Genomic DNA, 20,809 nt, shown 5'->3' with positions numbered 1-20,809 from the left:
GCCTGGGTGACAGAGTGAGACTCCATCTCAAAAAAAAAAAAAAAAAAAAAAAAAATCGAAGACCTAAAACTGTGAAACTACTAGAAGAAAACCTTGGGGAAATGCTCCAGGACATTGGTCAGGGCAATGATTTTTTTGTGTAAGACCTCAAAGGCACAGACAACAAAACCAAAAATAGACAAATGGGATTACATCAAGCTAAAAATCTTCTGCACAGTAAAGGAAACAATCAACTAAGAGGAGATAGCCCAAAGAATAGGAGAAAATATGTGCAAACTATCCATATGACAAGGGGGATTAATAACCAGAATATGAAGGAGCTCAAACAACTCAATAGCAAAACCAACAACAACAAAAAAATTCAATTAAAAAATGGGCAAAAGATCTGAATTGACATTTGTTAAAAAAAAAAAAATACAAATGGCTGACAGGTATTTTAAAAAATGCTCAACATCACTAATCATCAGGAAAATGCAAATCAAAGCCACAATGAAATATTATCTTAGACCAGTTCGAATGACTTATCAAAAAGACAAGGAATAACAGAGGCTGGTAAGGATGTGGAGAAAGGGGAACTCTCAAACACTGTTGGTGGGAATGTAAATTACTACAGCTGCTATGCAAAGCAATATGGAGGTTCCTCAAAAAGCTAAAAATAGAACTACCATATGATCCAGCAATTCCACCACTGGGTATGTATCCAAAAGAAAGGAAATTGATATATTGAAGAGAGATTCGCATTCCCATGTTTGCTGCAGCACTATTCACAATAACCAAAATACGGAATCAACCTAAGTGCCCATCAATTGAATGTATAGATAAATAAAATGTGGTATAGCTATACAATGGAATACTGTTCAGCCATAAAAAACAATGAAACTCTGTCACTGCAGCAACATAGATAGAACTGGAGGTCATTATGTTGAATGAAGCCAAGCACAGAAAGACAAATATATCTCATGTTCTCACTCACATATGGGAGCTAAAAAGTGAATCTCATAAAGTTAGAGAGTAGATTGACAGTAAGGGCGGGTGAGGGGATGGAAAGGTTGATTAATGGGTACAAATATACAGTTAGGTAGGAGAAAGAAGACCTGATATTCGATAAGGTGACTGTAGTTAACATTAATCTATTGGACATTTCTTTTTTTTTTTTTTTTTTTGAGACGGAGCCTCACTCTGTTGCCCAGGCTGGAGTACAATGGCGCGATCTCGGCTCCTGCAACCTCTGCCTCCCAGGTTCAAGGGATTCTCCTGTCTCAGCCTCCTGAGTAGCTGGGATTACAGGCCCGCACCACCAGGCCTAGCTAATTTTTGTATTTTTAGTACAGACGGGGTTTCACCATGTTAGTCAGGCTGGTCTTGCACTCCTGACCTCGTGATCCACCCACCTTGGCCTCCCAAAGTGCTGGGATTACAGGCATGAGCCACTGCACCTGGCCACTATTGGACATTTCAAAATAACTAGAAGATAATAATTCAAATGTTCCTAGCATAAAGAAAAGATAAATATTTAAGGTGACAGCTATCCCAATGGCCCTGATTTGATTATACGAATGTACCAAATTATCACATATACCCTGAAAATATGTACATCTATTATATATCAATGAAAAATAAAAAACTTAAATTCCTACTAAAGAAAAGAAAGCCCAAGTAGTCCAACAGCTATGGGATAAATTGAATCAGTGGCTTAAAAAAAAAAATCAAGCCAGCTGGGCACAGTGGCTCATGCCTATAATCCCAGCACTTTGGGAGGCTGAGGCGGGCGGATCACAAGATCAAGAGATTAAGACCATCCTGGCCAACCAACATGGTGAAACCCCGTCTCTACTAAAAATACAAAAATTAGCTGGGCATAGTGGTGCACGCCTGTAGTCCCAGCTACTTGGGAGGCTGAGGCAAGAGAATTGCTTGAACCTGGGAGGCAGAGGTTGCAGTGAGCTGAGATCGCACCACTGCACTCCAGCCTGGGCGACAGAGCAAGACTCTGTCTCAAAAAAAAAAAAAAAAAAATCAAGCCTAGATAGTTTTCACGCAATTCCTAGCAGATTTTCATGGAGCAAATGATACCAAACATCATAGCTTATCCTGGCCTAACTTAAACATGCCCAAAACACTCGTATTAGCCTACAGACAGGAAAAGATTAAAATTCAAATTTTGAAGTACAGTTTCTATTGAATGTGAACCACTTTCAAACCACCATAAAGTAAAAAAATCATAAGTTGGGGACTGTATTTGTATTCTAATTTTATACTAACTCTTACAAAGAATATCAAAAGAAGCATACTTCTTAACCCTGTATGCGGTTAGTATAAACTTGATATAAAACTAATTAAGGACTGTATGAGAAAGGAAATAACAGACCAGAATCTCTAATGAACATGGATGGAAATATTATAAACAAAATATTAGGAAACTGAATCCAACATTATGTAATAAAGACAATTTATCACGGCTAAGCTGGATTTATCCCAAGAGTATAAGAATGATTTAACATCAAATCCATAACTTTAGTCCATCACATTAAATGGATTAAAGGACAAAAGTTATATAATTATTTCAATAGATATAGTAAAGGCATTCAGTAAAAGTTAACATACATTTATGACAAAAGCTCTTAGTAAAGCAGAAATAAAATGAAACTTCCTATTGTTAAAAGGTTATTTTTTAAAAGCCTATAATCTTCATCATTCTTAATGGTAGATCATTGTAAACATTGTTCCATTAAGAGTGGACTAAGACAAGGTCAGGTGCAGTGGCTCACACCTGTAATCCCAGCACTTTGGGAGGCGGAGGTAGGCGTGATGGCTTGAGCTCAGGAGTTCGAGACCAGGCCAAGCAACATGGCAAAACCCCATCTCTACAGAAAATACAAAAATGAGCTGGATGTGGTGGTGCACACCTGTAATCCCAGCTACTTGGGAGGCTGAGGCAGGAGAATCGCTTGAGCCCGGGGGTTGGAGGTTGCAGTGAACCAAGATTGCCCCACTGCACTCCAGCCTGGGTGACAGAGTGAGACACTGTCTCAAAACAAACAACAAAAAAAAACAGAGTAAGGCAAAGATGTCTGCTATCACCCCTTCTAGTCAATAAGGTGAACGATAAGACAGAAAACAGTGCTGTCATTATTTGTAGGTAATATAATTGCATATATAGAAAACTTCAAAAGAATTTACAGACAAATTATTAGAATTAATAAGACAGTCCAGCAAGGTTGTTAACAGCAAAAATACAAAACTAGAAGAAGGTATTTGTGACACATAGAACTAACAAAAAGTAAGATCTAGCATGTGTGTGTGTGTGTGTATATGTGTGTGTGTGTGTCTGTGTGAATCTTTTTTTTTTTTTTTGAGACAGAGTCTTGGTCTGTCGCCCAGGCTAGATAGAGTGCAGTGGCGTGATCTCAGCTCACCACAACCTCCGCCTCCCGGGTTCAAGCAATTCTCCTGCCTCAGCCTCCCAAGTAGCTAGGATGTACAGGCATGAGCCACCACGCCTGGCTAATTTTGTATTTTTAGTAGAGATGGGGTTTCTCCATGTTGGTCAGGCTCGTCTCGAACTTCCAATCTCAGGTGATCTGCCCATCTTGCCCTCCCAAAGTGCTGGGATTACAGGTGGGAGCCACCGCACCTGGCCTTGTGTGAATCTTAAAATAAGAAAAAGACAAACCAGTAGGAAGATGAGCAAAATACAAGAATAGGCACTTTACCAAAAAGGGAAACATAAATTACCAACGAACATGAAAAGATGCTCAACCTCATTGACAATCAGGTAAATATAAATAAATGCCACAATAAGACAGCATTTTATTCCAACTCTATTGGCAAAAATTAACAAATTTAGTATCAAGTGCTGGTGAAGATATGTATCAGCGGAACTTCTTTTATATCACCAATGTTGTGTACATTGGTACAATCTTGAAAAACACTTTGGCAATATTTTGTCAAATTTAACTGGATATATTGCAGGGAAGTTTTTGCACATGCATAACAATATTCATTGCAGTACTATTTACCAAAAATTGGGGTCTACCAAATGTCTACTGATAGGAAAATGGAAAAATAGTGATATATTCACAGAGTACATGTACTATAGCTACACACATCAACCTGGTCAAATATAATGTATGAAAAGGCAAACTGTGGAAAACTAAATAAAGTCAAACTTGCATAAAGCTCAAACAAGTAAACTAAACAATATCTTGTTTAGTTATATCTATGCCTATGATAAAACTACATATTTTTAAAAATCAAGAATATAGTCAATATGAAATTCAAGGTAGTATTACCTCTGGTGAGGAGGTAGAGCAAGATAGGAAAGGGGAATATAGGTGGATGCATGAATAGGCAGTGTTCTAGTTCTTAAGTTGAATGGCGAATTTCTAAGTCTTCATTTCATGTTGCATTTGTTCTTTTGATGTATCAAATTACTATAGTTTTTAAGAGAGCTGTAGTTTCCCGCTTTCGCCACTACATGGCAGGCTAGCACCTTAGTGAAATAAATCCTGAATGGGAAAGGCTGGTGTAAATGGACGTGTACCTAATAGCAGCTTTCTAGCAGCATTCTAATTTCCCCATGGGGATACATATAAAATAGGGCTTGATGTTCTCAGAGTGTTTAAATGCACAACCACAGCATCTCAGTTGTACATCACTGTGGTGTGGATCTTGCAGCCACGTGACCGGGTTTTTTGTTTTTATTTTTCCTTTCTTTCTGCCTGGTTATGTAACTATTTTTGCAAACTTAGAAATGTCTCTGTTTGAATGCTGAGTTTTATTTCTCAGAATGTTCCAATATTTCCCAAGGCATTCATTCCTAAATTAATAACATGGAGCGGGAGGGCAGTCCCTCATGGCAATTGACACATCTAACTTGCACTTTTATGTCTAATGTTTTGGTGCTGTGTTTTTCACCACTAGCATTAGAACCACTGTTTAATAATGTCTGATGACACTATTGCAATATATAAAGTAATACTTAAAATTTGGTAACAATCAATGTTAAAATAGCAATGCAACAGTCATCAAAATCACTCACAGAAAGTCTGGTGCCAAATAGCTTGTTCACATGATGTGATTGATGTGATAGTGACACAAATGTCGGCAGGTACTTCTTTTTTAGCAGCCAATATTATGCCACCAGTGGCAACACACAAACAGCATAAAGTCTAACTTATATAAATCTCAAACAAGTAAACTAAACAATATCTTCTTTGGTAATACCTATGCCTATGATAAAACTACATTTTTTTTTTTGAGACGGAGTCTCGCTCTGTCGCCCAGGCTGGAGTGCAGTGGCGCAAACTCGGCTCACTGCCAGCTCCGCCTCCCGGGTTCACGCCAATCTCCTGCCTCAGCCTCCCGAGCAGCTGGGACTACAGGAGCCCACCACCGCGCCCGGCTAATTTTTTTTGTATTTTTAGTAGAGACAGGGTTTCACCGTGTTAGCCAGGATGGTCTCGATCTCCTGACCTCGTGATCCGCCCGTCTCGGCCTCCCAAAGTGCTGGGATTACAGACGTGAACCACCGCGCCCGGCCAAAACTACATATTTTTTTAAAAATCAAGAAAATGGTCGACATGAAATTCAAGCCAGTATTATCTCTGGTGAGGAGGGAGAGCACGATACGAAAGGGGCATAGGGAGCATACAGGTGGATGCATGAGCAGGTAATGTTCTAGTTCTTAAGTTAGATGGTGGTGAGCCACCCACTTGCAGCTTCACTCTCTAGACTTGCCCTGTCTGCTACCATAGCACTAGACACATGTGGCAAGGGAGCACTTGAAATAAGATGTGCTGTAAGTATAAAATACACACTGGAGTTTGAAGACTTAGTATGACAAAAAGGTCAAATGTCTCTTAATAAATTTTAATGTTGATTACATGTTGAAATGATAATATTTTGAGCAGTGTGAAAAAGAGGCGAGAACGACCCCAGGACAGACCAAAGCCCGCGCGCTGCTGCATCCCACGCGCCCAGCGCCTATGTCCAGCCGCCGCCGCCGCCGCCACCGCGCCCAAGAGAAAGGCTGAAGGTGATGCTAAGGGAGATAGAGCCAAGGTGAAGGACGAACCACAGAGAAGATCCACGAGGTTTTCTACTAAGCCTGCTCCTCCAAAGCCAGAGCCCAAACCTAAAAAGGTCCCTGCAAAGAAGGGAGAGAAGGTACCAAAAGGGAAAACGGAAAAGCTGAGGCTAGCAAGGAGGGGAATAACCCTGCAGAAAATGGAGATGCCCAAACAACGGACACAGAAGGCTGAAGGTGCTGCAGATGCCAAATGAAGTGTGTGCATTTTTGATAACTGTGTACTTCTGGTGACTGTACAGTTAGAAATGCTATTATTTATCAAGTTTTATAAAAATGCAGAAGTTTGTTTTACCTTTTTTTTTAAGCTATGTTATTAGCACACAGAACACTGTGTTTTTTGGGAAAGGGGCATATGTCACTAACAGAATGTCTCCGAAGCTAGGTTGACGTGGGGAAAACCCTTTTCCCTTCTAGTTTTGGGAAACTTGCTCTTGGCTCCCAGGAGGGGGGATTCCCTGACTTTGACACACAAGGCCCCTTGGCACAAAAGCCTCGTGGGATGGAAAAACAAATTCGTTTTTATGTCCTCTTCTCCCTTTCCACCTTTCAGCATAGATTTAACTCCCTTAAACCCAGACACCTGTTGGGACCTGACTCCCAATGATTGGTTACTGGTGTGTCAGGCAATCTAGACTTTCCAGTGATGCCACTGAGATGGAACCCCTCCAAAAAGCAGTGGTTCCGTTTCTAGATTGTGGATCTTCAGATAAATTCTGCCATTTTCATTTCACTTCCTGAAAGTCAGGGTCAGCTCATGAAACATTGTTAAACAACAGCTAAACATGAACTATCAACCTCACTCTAAACTTTCCCTGTTCAGAGCATCAGATGAGGACTTCATTTGGGTTTTATAGTGGCTTTCTGATTTTTGGTAGTCCACTGAAGAAGGGAGCTTGAAAGTCGCTGCATACTGTTAATGATTGTTTGCCCATGTCCTGCCTGAAATGCCATGATTCTTTATGGAGAGTATCTTTAATAAAGCTGGATACAGTTTGGCTTGGGAAAATAAAAGAAATAATATTTTGTGTATGTTTGGTTAAATGAAATACTTCATTTCACCTGTTTCTTTTTACTTTTTCTTTCTTTTTTGGAGTCAGGGTCTCCCTCTGTCACCAAGGCTGGAATGCAGTGTTGCAGTCACCACTCACTGAAACCTCAACCTATCAGTTTTAAAAGATCCTCCTGCCTCAGCCTCCCCAGTAGCTGGGACTACAGGTGCGGGCCACCACTCCTGGCTAATTAATTTTTGTACAGACAGGGTCCCACTATGTTGCCCTGTCTCTTGTCCAATTCCTCGCCCGAAGTGATCCTCCTTCTTCGACCTCCCAAAGTGCTAGAATTACAGGCATGAGCCACCGCCCCCAGCCTTTCCCCTCTTTTTATTTTATTTTTTTTGAGACGGAGTCTTGCTCTGTCTCCCAAGCTGGAGTGCAGTGGCGCCATCTCGGCTCACTGCAACCTCTGCCTCCCAGGTTCAAGCGATTCTCCTGCCTCAGCCTCCCAAGTAGCTGAGATTACAGGCACGCGCCACCACGCCCACCTAATTTTTTTGTATTTTTAGTAGAGGCGGGATTTCACTATGTTGGCCAGGCTGGTTGCGAACTCCTGACCTCAAGTGATCCGCCTGCCTCTGCCTCCCAAAGTGCTAGGATTACAGGCGTGAGCCACCGTGCCCAGCCATTTTTCCCTTTTTTAAATGTGGTTACTAGAAAATTTAAAATTACATATGTGGCTCGCATTGTATTTCTGTTGGGCAGCACTACTCTAGCCGTTATTACCAATACAGTACTTGTGTATTACAGCACTCGTGTATCACAGTATTTGTTATTACAATACTCTCTTTGCTATCCCCACACACGAGGCTGGCTTCAGGGGTGTGGGCAGTGCAGTCGCACAGGGCCCCACGTTCAGAAGGGCCTCGCCCTTGGTTTAATGCTCTGCTCTCTTTGCCTTACAACCCTTACTTTTTACCTTTGAATTTGAGTTTTCTCAGCGAAGTCTCACAGGTCAATGGAGTCTGCGCCAGGGGCTTGAAGGCTCGGCTCAAGCCCGCTCCGCCTCCCTCCCTCCTAGGGATGGTTCCCAGTGTCTCTGGCCGGGGCCTGCCTCTCGCTCGCCGCTCCTGCCCGGCAACGGCTGCCATTTTCCGCCCAGGCAAGGTCCTGGGCGCGGCTCTGGGGAGGGTCAGGGTGCGCGTCCCACCGCGTCGTGGGGCGGGATGTGGTGATGGCCACGCATCCCTTCCCCGGGCTTCCCCGGCACACCTGTATCTAGGGACTGAGCGCGACTGACGCAGAGGTCGCAATACCGCTGGGGGCTGCCTGGTGCCATGGGGTTGGGCCGCGGGCCCAAGGGAAAGAGAGACACCTGGCCTGACTTCTGCAGGCCTCTCCCCGCCAGGGAGCGCACCGCAGCAGCGCCCACGGGCTGGAGGCAGCGGAACGCACGCGCCCGGCGTCGCTGAGGGCCTACGCCAGCCCCAGAGTATCCGCGTGCCCGAGGGAGCGCGCCCGCCTCTGGCTCCGAGCTTGGGGGAGGGGCGGCGTGGTGGAGGGAGGATCCAGTTTTCCTGCTTTCAACCTTCCTGAGTCTTTGTTGTGCTGTTTGTCTCTTTTGGCTAGTCAGAGCACCCTCTGGGGACAAGCCGTAACATACGAATTGTGTAACTCGGTGATTCCACATTGCACAATATGAAGATAAATGGTAAAATTCGTGCTAATAATTTAAAATTGTATTTTTTCTTTATTTAGACATTTTCATAAGTAGCATATAAAAAACACAAAAAGTCCAGAGAGAGAAGGCTAGAAGCAAGGTAAAAGCTTTTACTTGCCTTTTGAATAAGGCATCCTCATTTTACACCGGGCCCACAAATTATGTAGCCAGTCCTGCTTCCATCATCTAAATTTCAAGCATTCCAGGCTCTGACCACTACTTTTGGGTTGTCCAGCACCACAAGTCCAGCGACCCTTTGATTCCAATAGGACTTACAATTAATTGATCTTACCACCTTTTCTCTGAGATACATATATATGAGATATAGATATATAGATATATATGAGATATAGATATATATGAGATATATATGAGATACAGATATATATGATATATATGAGATATATATGAAATATAGATATATATGAGAGATATATGAAATATATATATATCTCTCTCTCCTGGCTTCCCTCCTTTCCCGGCTTAAATTTCATTGTCAACTATTTTGGTCATTCCTGTGGATACACCCTGAACTCCCTTGCCCCGTGTCCGTTGACAATACCCATCTGGCCAACTCTAGTAAAGCCCAACTCTCTGCTCTGTGCGGTCTCTCAGGCTCCACTAGGCAGCCCTGAGTGCCTCACTTTGCAGTCTCCAAAGAGCAACAAGAGGGGAAGCCCCAGTGTGCAAGAGCTCTTCATACCTCTGCTTTAAAGTCATACTCCCCAAGTTCCATTGGCCGGCACAAGTCACAGGGCCAAGCTCAGCCTCAAAGGGTGGAGAAATAGATTTCATCTCTTGATGAAAGAAACTACAAAGTTACATTATAAAGGGGCTCATGTACATAGATGGAGAAAATTTGTGGCAGTTTTCAATCTACCACAAACTTTAAAAGGAAAGAAAGTATATCTCAATCTTTCTCCTCCTGGGAGATATGTTAGTTTCTGCAACTACTGTCTCCAAGAACCTCAGTTACTGAGATAATAGGAAGGAGAGGGGAACTTTGTCAAATCATTAGATTCTCCAGAATTATGATAGCCTGCTCACCATACATAAGGTGACCACTGCTTAAAAAACTTTTTTTTTTTTTTAAGACAGTGTCTCAGTCTGTTGCCCAGCTGGAGGGTAATGGCTCAGTGCAGCCTCGCCCTCCAGGGCTCAGGTCACCCTCTCACCTCAGCCTCTTGAGTAGCTGGGACTACAGGTGCTTACCACCATCCCCAGCTAGGTTTTTTTTTTTTTTATTTTTTTATTTTTTTTAGAGACAGGATTTTGCCATTTTGCCTAGGGTGATCTCAAACTCCTGGGCTCAAGCTATCCACCCGCCTTGGTCTCCCAAAGTGTTGGGATTACAGGCAAGAGCCACCATGCTCGGCCCCCACAAAAATACTTTTAAACATCTATTGAGTACAATGTTTTGCATGGATTGTAAAATACTTACTCCCCATGACATTATATTATCATTGAGGAAATAGAGACAAGGTAGTTAAAATATATGCATGAAGTCACACAAGTAGGAAGTGGCAGAATCCAGATTTGAATCCAGGTCAAGCCAGGGCATGCAACCACTATGCTATGTTATCTCCTAATGCGGTTTTTTTTCCTAAAATAAGGCTTGTTTCATGTGGCATAAGCGTGGCTGATAAATACAGATGGTGCCTGACTTTTACGATGGCTTGACTTGGGATTTTTCCACTTTATAATGGTACAAAAGCAATACATTCAGTAGAAACTGTACTTCAGCTTTTAAATTCTGCTCTTTTCCCAGGCTATGGTACTGGCATATGTGCCCATGCTGGGCAGTATTAGCGAGTCGCGGCTCCCAGGCAGCCACTCGATCATGAGGGTAGACACCTGATACTCTACAGTGGACTGTGTTGCCAGATGATTGTGTGCAACTGTAGGCTAATATCAGTATTCTGAGCATGGTTAAGGTAGGCTAGGCTAAGCTGTGATGTTCAGTAGGTTAGGTGTATTAAATGCATTTTCAACTTGCATATTTTCAACTTACAATGGGTTTATTGGAACATAGTCCCATCCTAAGTTGAGGAGCATTTGTACTTTTTTTTTTTTTTTTTTTGAGACGGAGTCTTGCTCTGTCACCCAGGCTGGAGTGCAGTGGCGCGATCTCGGCTCACTGCAAGCTCCACCTCCGAGGTTCACACCATTCTCCTGCCTCAGCCTCCCAAGTAACTGGGACCACAGGCGCCCACCACCACGCCTGGCTAATTTTTTTGTATTTTTAGTAGATACAGGGTTTCACTGTGTTCGGCAGGATGGTCTCGAGCTCCTGACCTTGTGATCTGCCTGCCTTGGCCTCCCAAAGTGCTGAGATTATAGGCGTGAGCCACCGCGCCCGGCCCCTGTACTGTTTTTCAAGAAATTTTCATTCTATAACTTTGTTACATGTTAACTACATAATCAGTTAACTTTTTTAGTGAAATATAATGAAATTAATTGTATATATTATATCCCATGGAGTCAGATACAGAGACATAGCATATAATAGCATAGTAATGTTAGACCCCATACTAGATTGTAAACTAGATTGTACAGGTCATAAACTTGTGTATCACCATTTAATTTACTTTTTAATCTTTTTTTTTTTTTTGAGGCAGGATCTCACTCTGTCGCCCAGGCTGGAATGCAGTGGTGTGATCACGGCTCACTGCAACCTCGACCTCCTGGGTTCAAGCGATCCTCCCACCTCAGCTTCCCAAGTAGCTGGGACTACAGGCACATGCCACCATACCTGGCTAATTTTTTGTATTTTTTATAGAGATGGGGTTTTGCCACGTTGCCCAGGCCACTCTCCAACTTCTGGGCTCAAGCAACCCTCCTGCCTTGGCCTCCTAAAGTGTTGGGATTACAGGCGGGAGCCACTACACCTAGCCTTAATCTTCAAAGAAAGATTGTTCTAAAATTCAAAGAAAGAGATATTCTAAAATTTATTCTTGAATAGGTAGGACATGCACACAGTACAGTAGTCCCCCATTATCTGTGATTTCACTTTCTTTGGTTTTGGTTACCTGCAGTCAACTGCCATCTGAAAATATTAAATGGAAAGTTCCAGAAATAAACAATTCATAAGTTTAAATTTTGTGCCATTCTGAGTAGGATGAGGAAATATCTTACTGCCCTGCTCTCTCTGTCTGGGATATGAATCATCCCTTTGTCCAGAGTATCCATGCCGTATATGCTACCAGACTGTTCGTCATTTGGTAGCCATCTTTGTTTTGAGATGAACAAACATACTATACATAGGGTTCAGTACCATCCAAGGCTTCAAGCATCCACTGGGGATTTTGAAACATATCACCCAAGGATAAGGGGGGCTTCTATATACAATTTAAAAGGCATACATCTATAGCAAAAAGTTTGGTGGCTTTCCACAAGGTTTTTTTTTTTTTTGAGATGGAGTCTTGCTCTCTTGCCCAGGCTGGAGTGCAGTGGCACGATCTTGGCTCATTGCAACCTCCACCTCCCAGATTCAAGTGATTCTCCTGCCTCAGCCTTCCAAGTAACTGGGATTACAGATGTGTGCCACCACGTCTGGCTAATTTTTGTATTTTTAATAGAGAGGGGGGGTTTCACCATGTTGGCCAGCCTGGTCTTGAACTCCCAACCTCAAGCGATCCACCTGCTTTGGCCTCCCAAAGTGCTGGAATTATAGGCGTGAGCCACCGTGCCCAGCCGCTTTCCACAAGTTAAACATAAAATTCCCATGTGACCTACCAATGCTGCTCTGTGGTATATAACACAAATAATAACGAGCTCAAGCAAGAAGTATACACATATGTTCACAGTAACTTTATTTGCAATAGCTAAGAGGTAGAAACAACCCAAATGTTCATCAATAGATGAATGGATCAACAAAGTGTGGTATAGCCATACAATGGAATATTATTTAGCTATCAAAAGTAATGAAGTACCGATGCAGGATACATGGATGAACCTTAAAAACCTTGAAAATATTATGCTAAATGAAGGAAGCCAGACACAAAAGACAACACAATGTATGATTCCATTTATATGCAATATCCAGAATAGGCAAATCATAGAGACATAACGCAGATTGGTGGTTTCCAGTGGCTGGGGGGCAGAGGAGTGATTGCTTTATGGGTACAGGGTTTCTGTTGGGGGTGATGAAAACGTTCTGAAGCTAGATAATTATGATAATGACGTAACATTGTAAATGTTTCGAATGTCACTGAATGGTATACTTCTAATGATTATAATGGTAAATTTTATGTTATATGCATTGTACTACAAAAAGAAGCCAGAAAAGGGGTACACAAGAATGTAGAGTAAAAACTGAGAGGCTGACTTGGGGTTCACTGCCTATGAGTTAGCACTGGTCTGCAAGGACCAGTACCATTCAATAAAATATTGCTGTCTATACATATATTAAAAAAACACAATGAAAACAGCAAAAAACCTTGAGTCTTCCTCACATCCCTGTTTTCTAGCACCTAATTTCTTTCCCCAGAAGTCACTCCTGCTATGAATTTGTTCTATATTTGTACTGACAAATTCTGTGCATCTATGAACACATATATTTGTATTTAGTTTAACAATATTTTATATAATTGTAAAATATTGTAGTATCATATACCTACTGTTTTTTCTTCTCTTTTGTTCCCCCAGCTCTCTGTATGGAGATTCCTCCCTTTCACTACCAACACAGAACTAACCCATTCTTTTACACAACTATTCAATGTTCCTTTGTTTCAAAGTTTTAACATTTGTTTATCCTCTTTTGATAGAAATGTCGGTGGTTTCCAATCTTTTGTTTTCTTTTACTTTACAAATATCTTGTGAGTACTTATGCTAAATCAGGGATTAGCAAACTACAACCCAGGGGCCAGATCTGGTCCACCATTTGTTTTTGTCTGACCTGCAAGTTAAGAATAATTTTTCATTTTTAAATGGTTGAAAAAGTTTTAATTTTTTTTTTTGAGATAGGGTCTGGCTCTGTCGCTCAGGTTGGAGTGCAATGGCACGATCTTGGCTCACTGCAACCTCTGCCTCCCAGGCTCAAGCAATCCTATTAGCCATCATGCCCGGCTAATTTTTGTATGTTTTGTAGAGATGGCATTTCATCATGTTGCTCAGGCTGGTCTCAAATTCCTCAACTGGAGTGATCTCAAAGTGCTGGGATTACAGGCATGTACCACCTCATACCATACCCACTTTTCACATGTATGAATGTATCTATAGGACAAATTTTTTAAAAGTAAAATTGTTAGGTCAAAGGAAATGTGCATTTTATAATTTAATAAATATTACCAAATTGCTCTCCATAGAGGTTGAATCACTTTACACAGTTTGACCAACACTGTATGCTTTCAAACTTTTTGATCTTTGACAATATGATAGATTTAAAAAAAAGTATAGCACCAGCTATCATTTATAAGACAGAAATTTGAACCCTGATTGAATATTTATGAATATTAAGGAATTATTGTTAATTTTTTAGATATAATGATGGTATTTTGGAACACTGAATAGATATTTTAGAAGATACATTGCTTAGATGTGATGGCATTTTGGAACACTGAATAGATATTTTAGAAGATACTTTGCTTAGATATGATGGTATTTTGGTTGTATATTATTGAAAGATATAGACTAAAATAATTACTAATGAAATAATACAATGTCTGGGATTTGCTTCAAAATAATAGAATGGGAGTGTGTGTGGGATGGGGTATGCATGAACCATGACTGACTATGAGTTTATAATTGTCGAATCTGGGTGATGTGTACTCTACAATTTTCTCTTCTTTTGTATATGTTTGAACATTTCCAAAAAAAAAAAAAAAAAAATTCACTTCCAAAAAAGGGAGTGACTAAGAGGAGAGTAGTTGGAAACAATGAGTCCAGACAGCTCTCTTAAGGAATTTTGATATTTAAAAAGAGGGAAAAAGGCCACTAGCAGCAGGATCAAGAGAAAGGTATATTTTAAAAAGAAATTTAATTATTCAAGTATTGCATATGGGTGGAAAATGCACAGCACAATGAATGATTAGTAAGTGAACATCCCTAAATATGAAAGAAAAGGTTTAGTTATTGGATTTTTTGGTAAACATTTTTGTTGAAGTATAACTTACATATAGTAAAGTACATAAAGTATACTAAACTTGATGGATTTCAGCAATGAGTTATCCCCGTGGAACCAACACCCTAAGTCAAGAATAGAGCTGTAAATCACTGTGGTGTCTGCAGGGGAAAAAAAAAAGAATAGAGCTGGGTGTAGTGGTGTTTACCTGTAATCCCACCTACTTGGGAGGTTGAGGCTGGAGGATCACTTGAGCCCAGGAGTTTAGGGCTGCAGTGAGCTATGAACATGCCACTGCATTCCAGCCTAGGTGATAGAGAGAGATCGGGTCTTTAAAAACAAAACAAAACAAAAACAAAAACAGAAAACATTTCCAGAATGCAAGAAGCTTCTTCCTTATCACCTTCCAGTCAACCAGTCAATTCTCCCTGCAAAAGGTAAACTCTCTTGCCTTCTTTTGAACTTCCTATCAATGGAATCAGTAAAGTAGTGACTCTTTTGTGTCTGGCTTATTCTACTCAACATGATGTTTGGACATTCATCATGTTGTTGCATGTAAAGGGCATTCATTCTCTTTTTGGTGTATAAAAATACGTAATAATAGAACACTCTGATGTATGAATAGAACCACAGTTTATCCATTCTACTGCTCATGGACATTTGAGTTTTTCCAGTTTTTGACTATTACCAACAGGGCTGCTATAAATACTCTAGTATATGCTTTTTGGCATACATATGCACTCATTTCTGTTGGGTATATACATAGGAAAAGAATTGCTGGATAATAGAGTATGCATCTTTTTTCACTGGTGGGCACCAGTTTTCCAAAGTAGCCAAATCAATTTATATTCCCACCAGCAATGTATGAGAATTGTTATGATCAGTGTTTTAAAGTTAGACACTCCAGCAAGTGGATATCGGTATCTCAGAGTTGTCTTAATGTGTACTTCCCTGATGACTAATACTACTAAACTCTTTTTTAAAAATATGCTTATTGAGCATTTGAATATACTCTTTGGTAAAGTGACTGCACAAGTCTTTTGTTCATTTTCCCCCTTGGCAGTCATTTTCATAGTGATTTGTAGGAGTTTTTGTATATTTTGGATCTGAGTCCTTTGTGAGATACACAACATACACACAGAAGTATAAAATAAATATTTATATTATTATATAAATTATATATAAAATAAATATTTATATTATTATATAAATTATATATAAAATAAATGTTTTCTCTCAATAGTGTGTGTATCCTCTATGTTCTTCTTCCTTCTCAAGATTGTCTTTGTTGTTCTTCATCCTTTGTAATTTCCATATAAATTATACTGAGGTTTTCTACTTCTACCAAAAGAAAAAAAAAAGGATTTTGAGTGACGTTGCATTGAACCTAACGAATAATTTGGGAAGAATTGACATTTTTACAATATTGTGTTTTCCAAAGTATAAATGTTATCTATCCCTCCGTTTACTTAGGTCTTTAAAATTTTAATTTAATTTAATTTTTTTTTGAGACAGCGTCCGCCAGGCTGGAGTGCAGTGGCGCAATCCTGGCTCACTGCAACCTCTGCCTCCTGGGTAACAGAAAAACCTGTTGATCAAGCAAAGTAAGTCTGAGTACTTATTTTAGTACTTACTTTTAAAGTAAGCGGGTAGGGCATAAGTTGTATTAGCCTTAACTGCAGAAAGGAAGAACACTACCTCGATAGAGAATCAGTAGTATGTCAGAGGGAGATTTCAAGAAAGGATATTTATAGGATTTGGGGGTCTGGGCTCAAATGGTTTAAGATGGTCTTACAAAGAAAGAAACTGATGGGAATTAAGCACAGTTTATAACATTTAGGAGAGTTAGGATTAGTAGACACAGAGAAGTAAAGGTCTCCATGCAAGCCTTGATAAATTAACTGTCATATACCTGAGCTTTTTGCCTATTTGAGCAGTCTGTTATCCTGACAGGAGAGTTCTTTGGCCAGATGAGCAAACTGTTTTCCCCAATATGTTAATTTCTTGAAGCAAACAATAAATGTATTTGTTGGTTTACCATCTTATCTTCCTGGGCAAGAATTTCCTAGACTTGTGTCATGTTGACTCAAGTGGTCTTAGTCCTCGTTCAACAAGACCAACTTCTTAGCCTGAAATCTCCTGTCTCATAAAAGTGGAGACCTATTTTTGCTGTCTGTCCTTTCTATACTGTGACTTTACTGTGGGTAGGGCATAAATCGTATACTCCTGGTTGTGGGGTTTGTTTATCTTTACATATTTGTAGCCAAATGTATATTAATTATTGTTTATAATATTTGCTTTTATTTTCTGCTTTTAAAAACTTAACAGTGCAGCACAATAATTTTCCCATTATATTATACAATCTTTATAAAAACTATTTTGATGGTTCTATTATTGAGATTGTTGAGGTTATATCATTAGCTAGATTCCAAGAAATTGAATCACTAAGACAAAAGGTATAAACCTTTCTAGAACCTTCATAAATATTATCAATTGCTTTCCTACACTTGATCTTAGCCAAAAGGCCAAGAAGCGATCAACCGCTTTCCTAAATAATTTTACCAATTTCCACACCTTTCAGCCAAATATGAGAAGTCCTATTTTACCAAATTCTCCATAACACTGGATATTAATCTTTTAAAAAATACTTGCTAATTTGCTATTGCAACTGATATCTTATTGCTATATGGATTTATATTTGTTTGATTCCTAAACATGTTCAGATTATTTTCATACACTTGTTTGCTGGTTCTATTAAATTCTTAAATTATTTGTTGTATTTTTCAAAATTGTACTCAGGTCATCAGGTGTAGAAAACTAATTAATTGCACTTCTCACTTCATAGTTTATTGTCCTCACAGGTTAGTACAATTACTCTCTTGAAATTTTTCTTTTTTCTCCCTTCTTCTCTGATTCCTACCATACATACCCATCTTTTTTTTTTTTTTTTTTTGAGATGGAGTCTTGTTCTGTCTCCCAAGCTGGAGTGCAGTGGCAGGATCATGGCTTACTGCAACCTCCGGCTCCCAGGTTCAAGTGATTCTCCTGCCTCAGCCTCCCAGTTAGTTGGGATTACAGGTGCCCACCACTACACTTGGCTAATTTTTTGTATTTGTAGTAGAGATGGGGTTTCAGCATGTTGGCCAGGCTGGTCTCCAACTCCCAACCTCAGGTAATCCATCTGCCTCAGCCTCTCAAAGTGCTGGGATTACAGGCATGAGCCACCGCACCTGGCCCATACAGACCCATTCTAAAGCATTTGTTATACATCCTTAAATATGCATGTATCCTTAGAAAACATGTATTATTATATTGTGTGTATATGCTATTTAATAAATAGAATCTAGTTATAAATTTCATTCTGTTTCCCCACTTTTGCACTTAACCCTATGTTTGTGGGGCCTATCAATGGTGTTTTATGCACATCTATTCCATCACTTCTTTCTCTAGCATTGTGTTTTCATAGTGTACTACATATTAGTTGCAGTAACACTAGTTGCTGTAATAAACAAACCCCAAAGCACATAATGCTGAACAAAATCGAAGTTTATTTCTTGCTCTTAAAATCCAAAAAATGGGTATTCCTCATTGGTGTGTGGGTTTCTCCCCAGTGGTGATTTAGAGAACCCGGCTGCATCTATCTTATGGCTCTGCCTTCTTTAACATGGCTTCCAAGATGGTCGCACCCATCTGCATTTCATTGGCAGAAGGTGAAAGGCATAAATATCTTGTGTGAGAGGTTTTCATGGGCCTGGAATAGCAACATCATTTCCATTCATATTCTTTGACTAGACCTCAGTCAAATGGCTGTGCCTAACTGCAATGAAGACTGGAAAATGTAGTCTATTTGTGTGTCTTGGAAGAAAAGGAGATAGATTTGGTGAGCCACTAACCAATTTTGCCAGAGTGAGGATCCATCATATGGTTCTTCTCCATTTGTGATAATGAATACCTAAGTTGCCCTCACTTCTCCACCACTCAGATAAAGCCATGAGGAAGGTCTTTGTACCTAAAAACCTTTGTGAGTTCTCTGTGATAAACACTAACATTTGATTTTGCCTATTTAACTTTTACCATTCTGACGTCCAAGTATAAAAAGTGGTATCTTGTGATTGCATTCCTCTGATTACTAATAAATTTGAGTATCTCTTCTATTTTGGGCTTTTGCTTCTGTGAATAGCTTGTTCTTTTCCTATGCTATTTTTTTCTATAGGGTTTCCTGTGGCATTTTTTTCGTACTGATTTGCATGAGTTTTTATATAACGTAGAAAATAATCACTCTTTTGTTTTAGATATTATAAACAAGTACAGAAAGCACATTCTTCTCAAGTACACATTGAACATTTCCCCCAGATACACCACATGCTGAGACATAATCAAACCTCAACAAATATCAAAGGAATGAAATCCTACAGATTGTGTTCTTCGACTGTGGAATTAAGCCAAACATCTATCATATGTAGCTAATAATACAACCCCCAACCGCTTTGAGATTTGGTAGGACTTCTAAATAACTTATGAATAAAAAAAAATCACGAGATTTAGAAAATACTTTGAACTGAATAATAACGAAAACACAACAAACCAAAACTTGCAGGATCATTACAACTAAAAGTTCTCAAATGTAAATCTATTGCTTCAAAATTGTTCAGATCATAACTTCATTTGTTCTTGTCTAAATCCTTTTTTGATTTCCTACGTCACCAAACGTAGCAAAATTATAAGGCAGGATAAGAGAAAAACCACTTATGAAAACAAAGATAAGGTGGAAGAACAACAATATATTTTAAACTAAGGAAAAAAAGCAAAGAAAACTGTGGCTTGACATATTTGAAAGGTTTGCATCATCTTGGTATATTATATTTGCTGTGTAAATAAGTACGTTAGAGAAGCTGATACAATTTCTTAATTTGATTCTTGTAATAAACATATATAATTTTATTTTATAAACTGTAGGATGTCAGCCAGAAAGTGATTAGAGGAAAATGTATGGCCTTAAATGTATATATTAGAAATGAAAAAAAAAAAAAAAAAAGACTAAGAATTGGCTGGGTGAGGTGGCTCACACCTGTAATCCCAGCACTTTGGGAGGCTAAGGCAGGTGGATCACTTGAGGTTAGAAATTCGACACCAGCCTGGCCAACATGGTGAAACCCTGTCTCTACCAAAAATACAAAAATTAGCTGGGCATGGTGGTGCACACCTGTAATCCCAGCTACTCGGGAGGCTGAGGCAGGAGAATTGCTTGAACCCAGGAGGAGGAGGTTGCAGTGAGCCAAGGTTGTGCCACTGCACTCCAGCCTGGGTGACAGAGCAAGACTCCATCTCAAAAAAAAAAAAAGATTAAGAATTGAAAATCAGGAATCTAAAAGAAGAGCAACCAAATTAGGACCAAATAAAGAAAAAGCAAAGAAGTAATAAAGAGCAAAAATCTGTGAAATAGAAAAAAATTTGCAATATGGAAAATAAATCCAAACATTCATTCTTTGAAAAGGTTAAAAAAACTGATAGGCCAGTCACAGTGGCTCATGCCTGTACTCCTAGCACTTTGGGAGGCTGAGGTGGGAGGATCGTTTGAGCCAAAGCTAAGGCTGCAGTGAACTGTGATCATTTCACTGTATTCAAGCTTGGGTGACAGAATGAGACCTTGTATCCCCCCAAAAAATTGATAAATAGTAGTAAGATAATTAAGAAAAACAAAGAGAAAATATGAATTACCAGTATCAGGAATGAAAAAAGCAGGCTATAAAAACAGATGCTACAGATATTAAAATGATAAAAAGATATTATAAAAAATGTGCGCTAATAAATTTGAAAATTTGAAGGAAGTGAATCAATTCTTTGAGAAGCCCAATTTACCAAAATGAACATAAGAAAAAGTACAAAATGTACATACACCTACGTCTATTTTAGAAACTTTAATCCATAATTAGAAACCTTCCCTC

General features: G+C 39.6%; 1 protein-coding gene and 2 pseudogenes across 2 annotated transcripts in view; 1 reads left to right on the top strand and 2 right to left on the bottom strand.

Annotated features, from left to right (window-relative positions):
• CLN6 (CLN6 transmembrane ER protein) overlaps positions 1-8,483 on the bottom strand; it is a 62,884-nt gene extending 54,401 nt beyond the window's left edge. Inside the window, exon 1 of one of the 2 annotated variants that reach the window (XM_058427860.1) lies at positions 8,056-8,483. In XM_058427860.1, coding sequence (XP_058283843.1) covers positions 8,056-8,234 — 179 coding nt within the window. In that variant the 5' untranslated portion in view covers positions 8,235-8,483. The remainder of the gene's footprint in view (positions 1-8,055) is intronic. The other variant, XM_032175712.3, reaches the window with a different exon arrangement.
• LOC116481579 (non-histone chromosomal protein HMG-17-like) lies at positions 5,583-6,285 on the top strand (annotated as a pseudogene).
• An 8,797-nt stretch (positions 8,484-17,280) lies between the features above and the next one.
• Positions 17,281-17,401, bottom strand: LOC116482835 (U2 spliceosomal RNA; annotated as a pseudogene).
• Between the last annotated feature and the right edge of the window lie 3,408 nt (positions 17,402-20,809).

The sequence above is a fragment of the Hylobates moloch genome, unplaced genomic scaffold (genome assembly GCF_009828535.3).
Source record: "Hylobates moloch isolate HMO894 unplaced genomic scaffold, HMol_V3 SCAFFOLD_14, whole genome shotgun sequence".
Classification (NCBI taxonomy): Eukaryota; Metazoa; Chordata; class Mammalia; order Primates; family Hylobatidae; genus Hylobates; species Hylobates moloch.
Note: the sequence above shows the minus strand (reverse complement) of the source record. Positions and strands in the feature narration are given on the sequence as shown.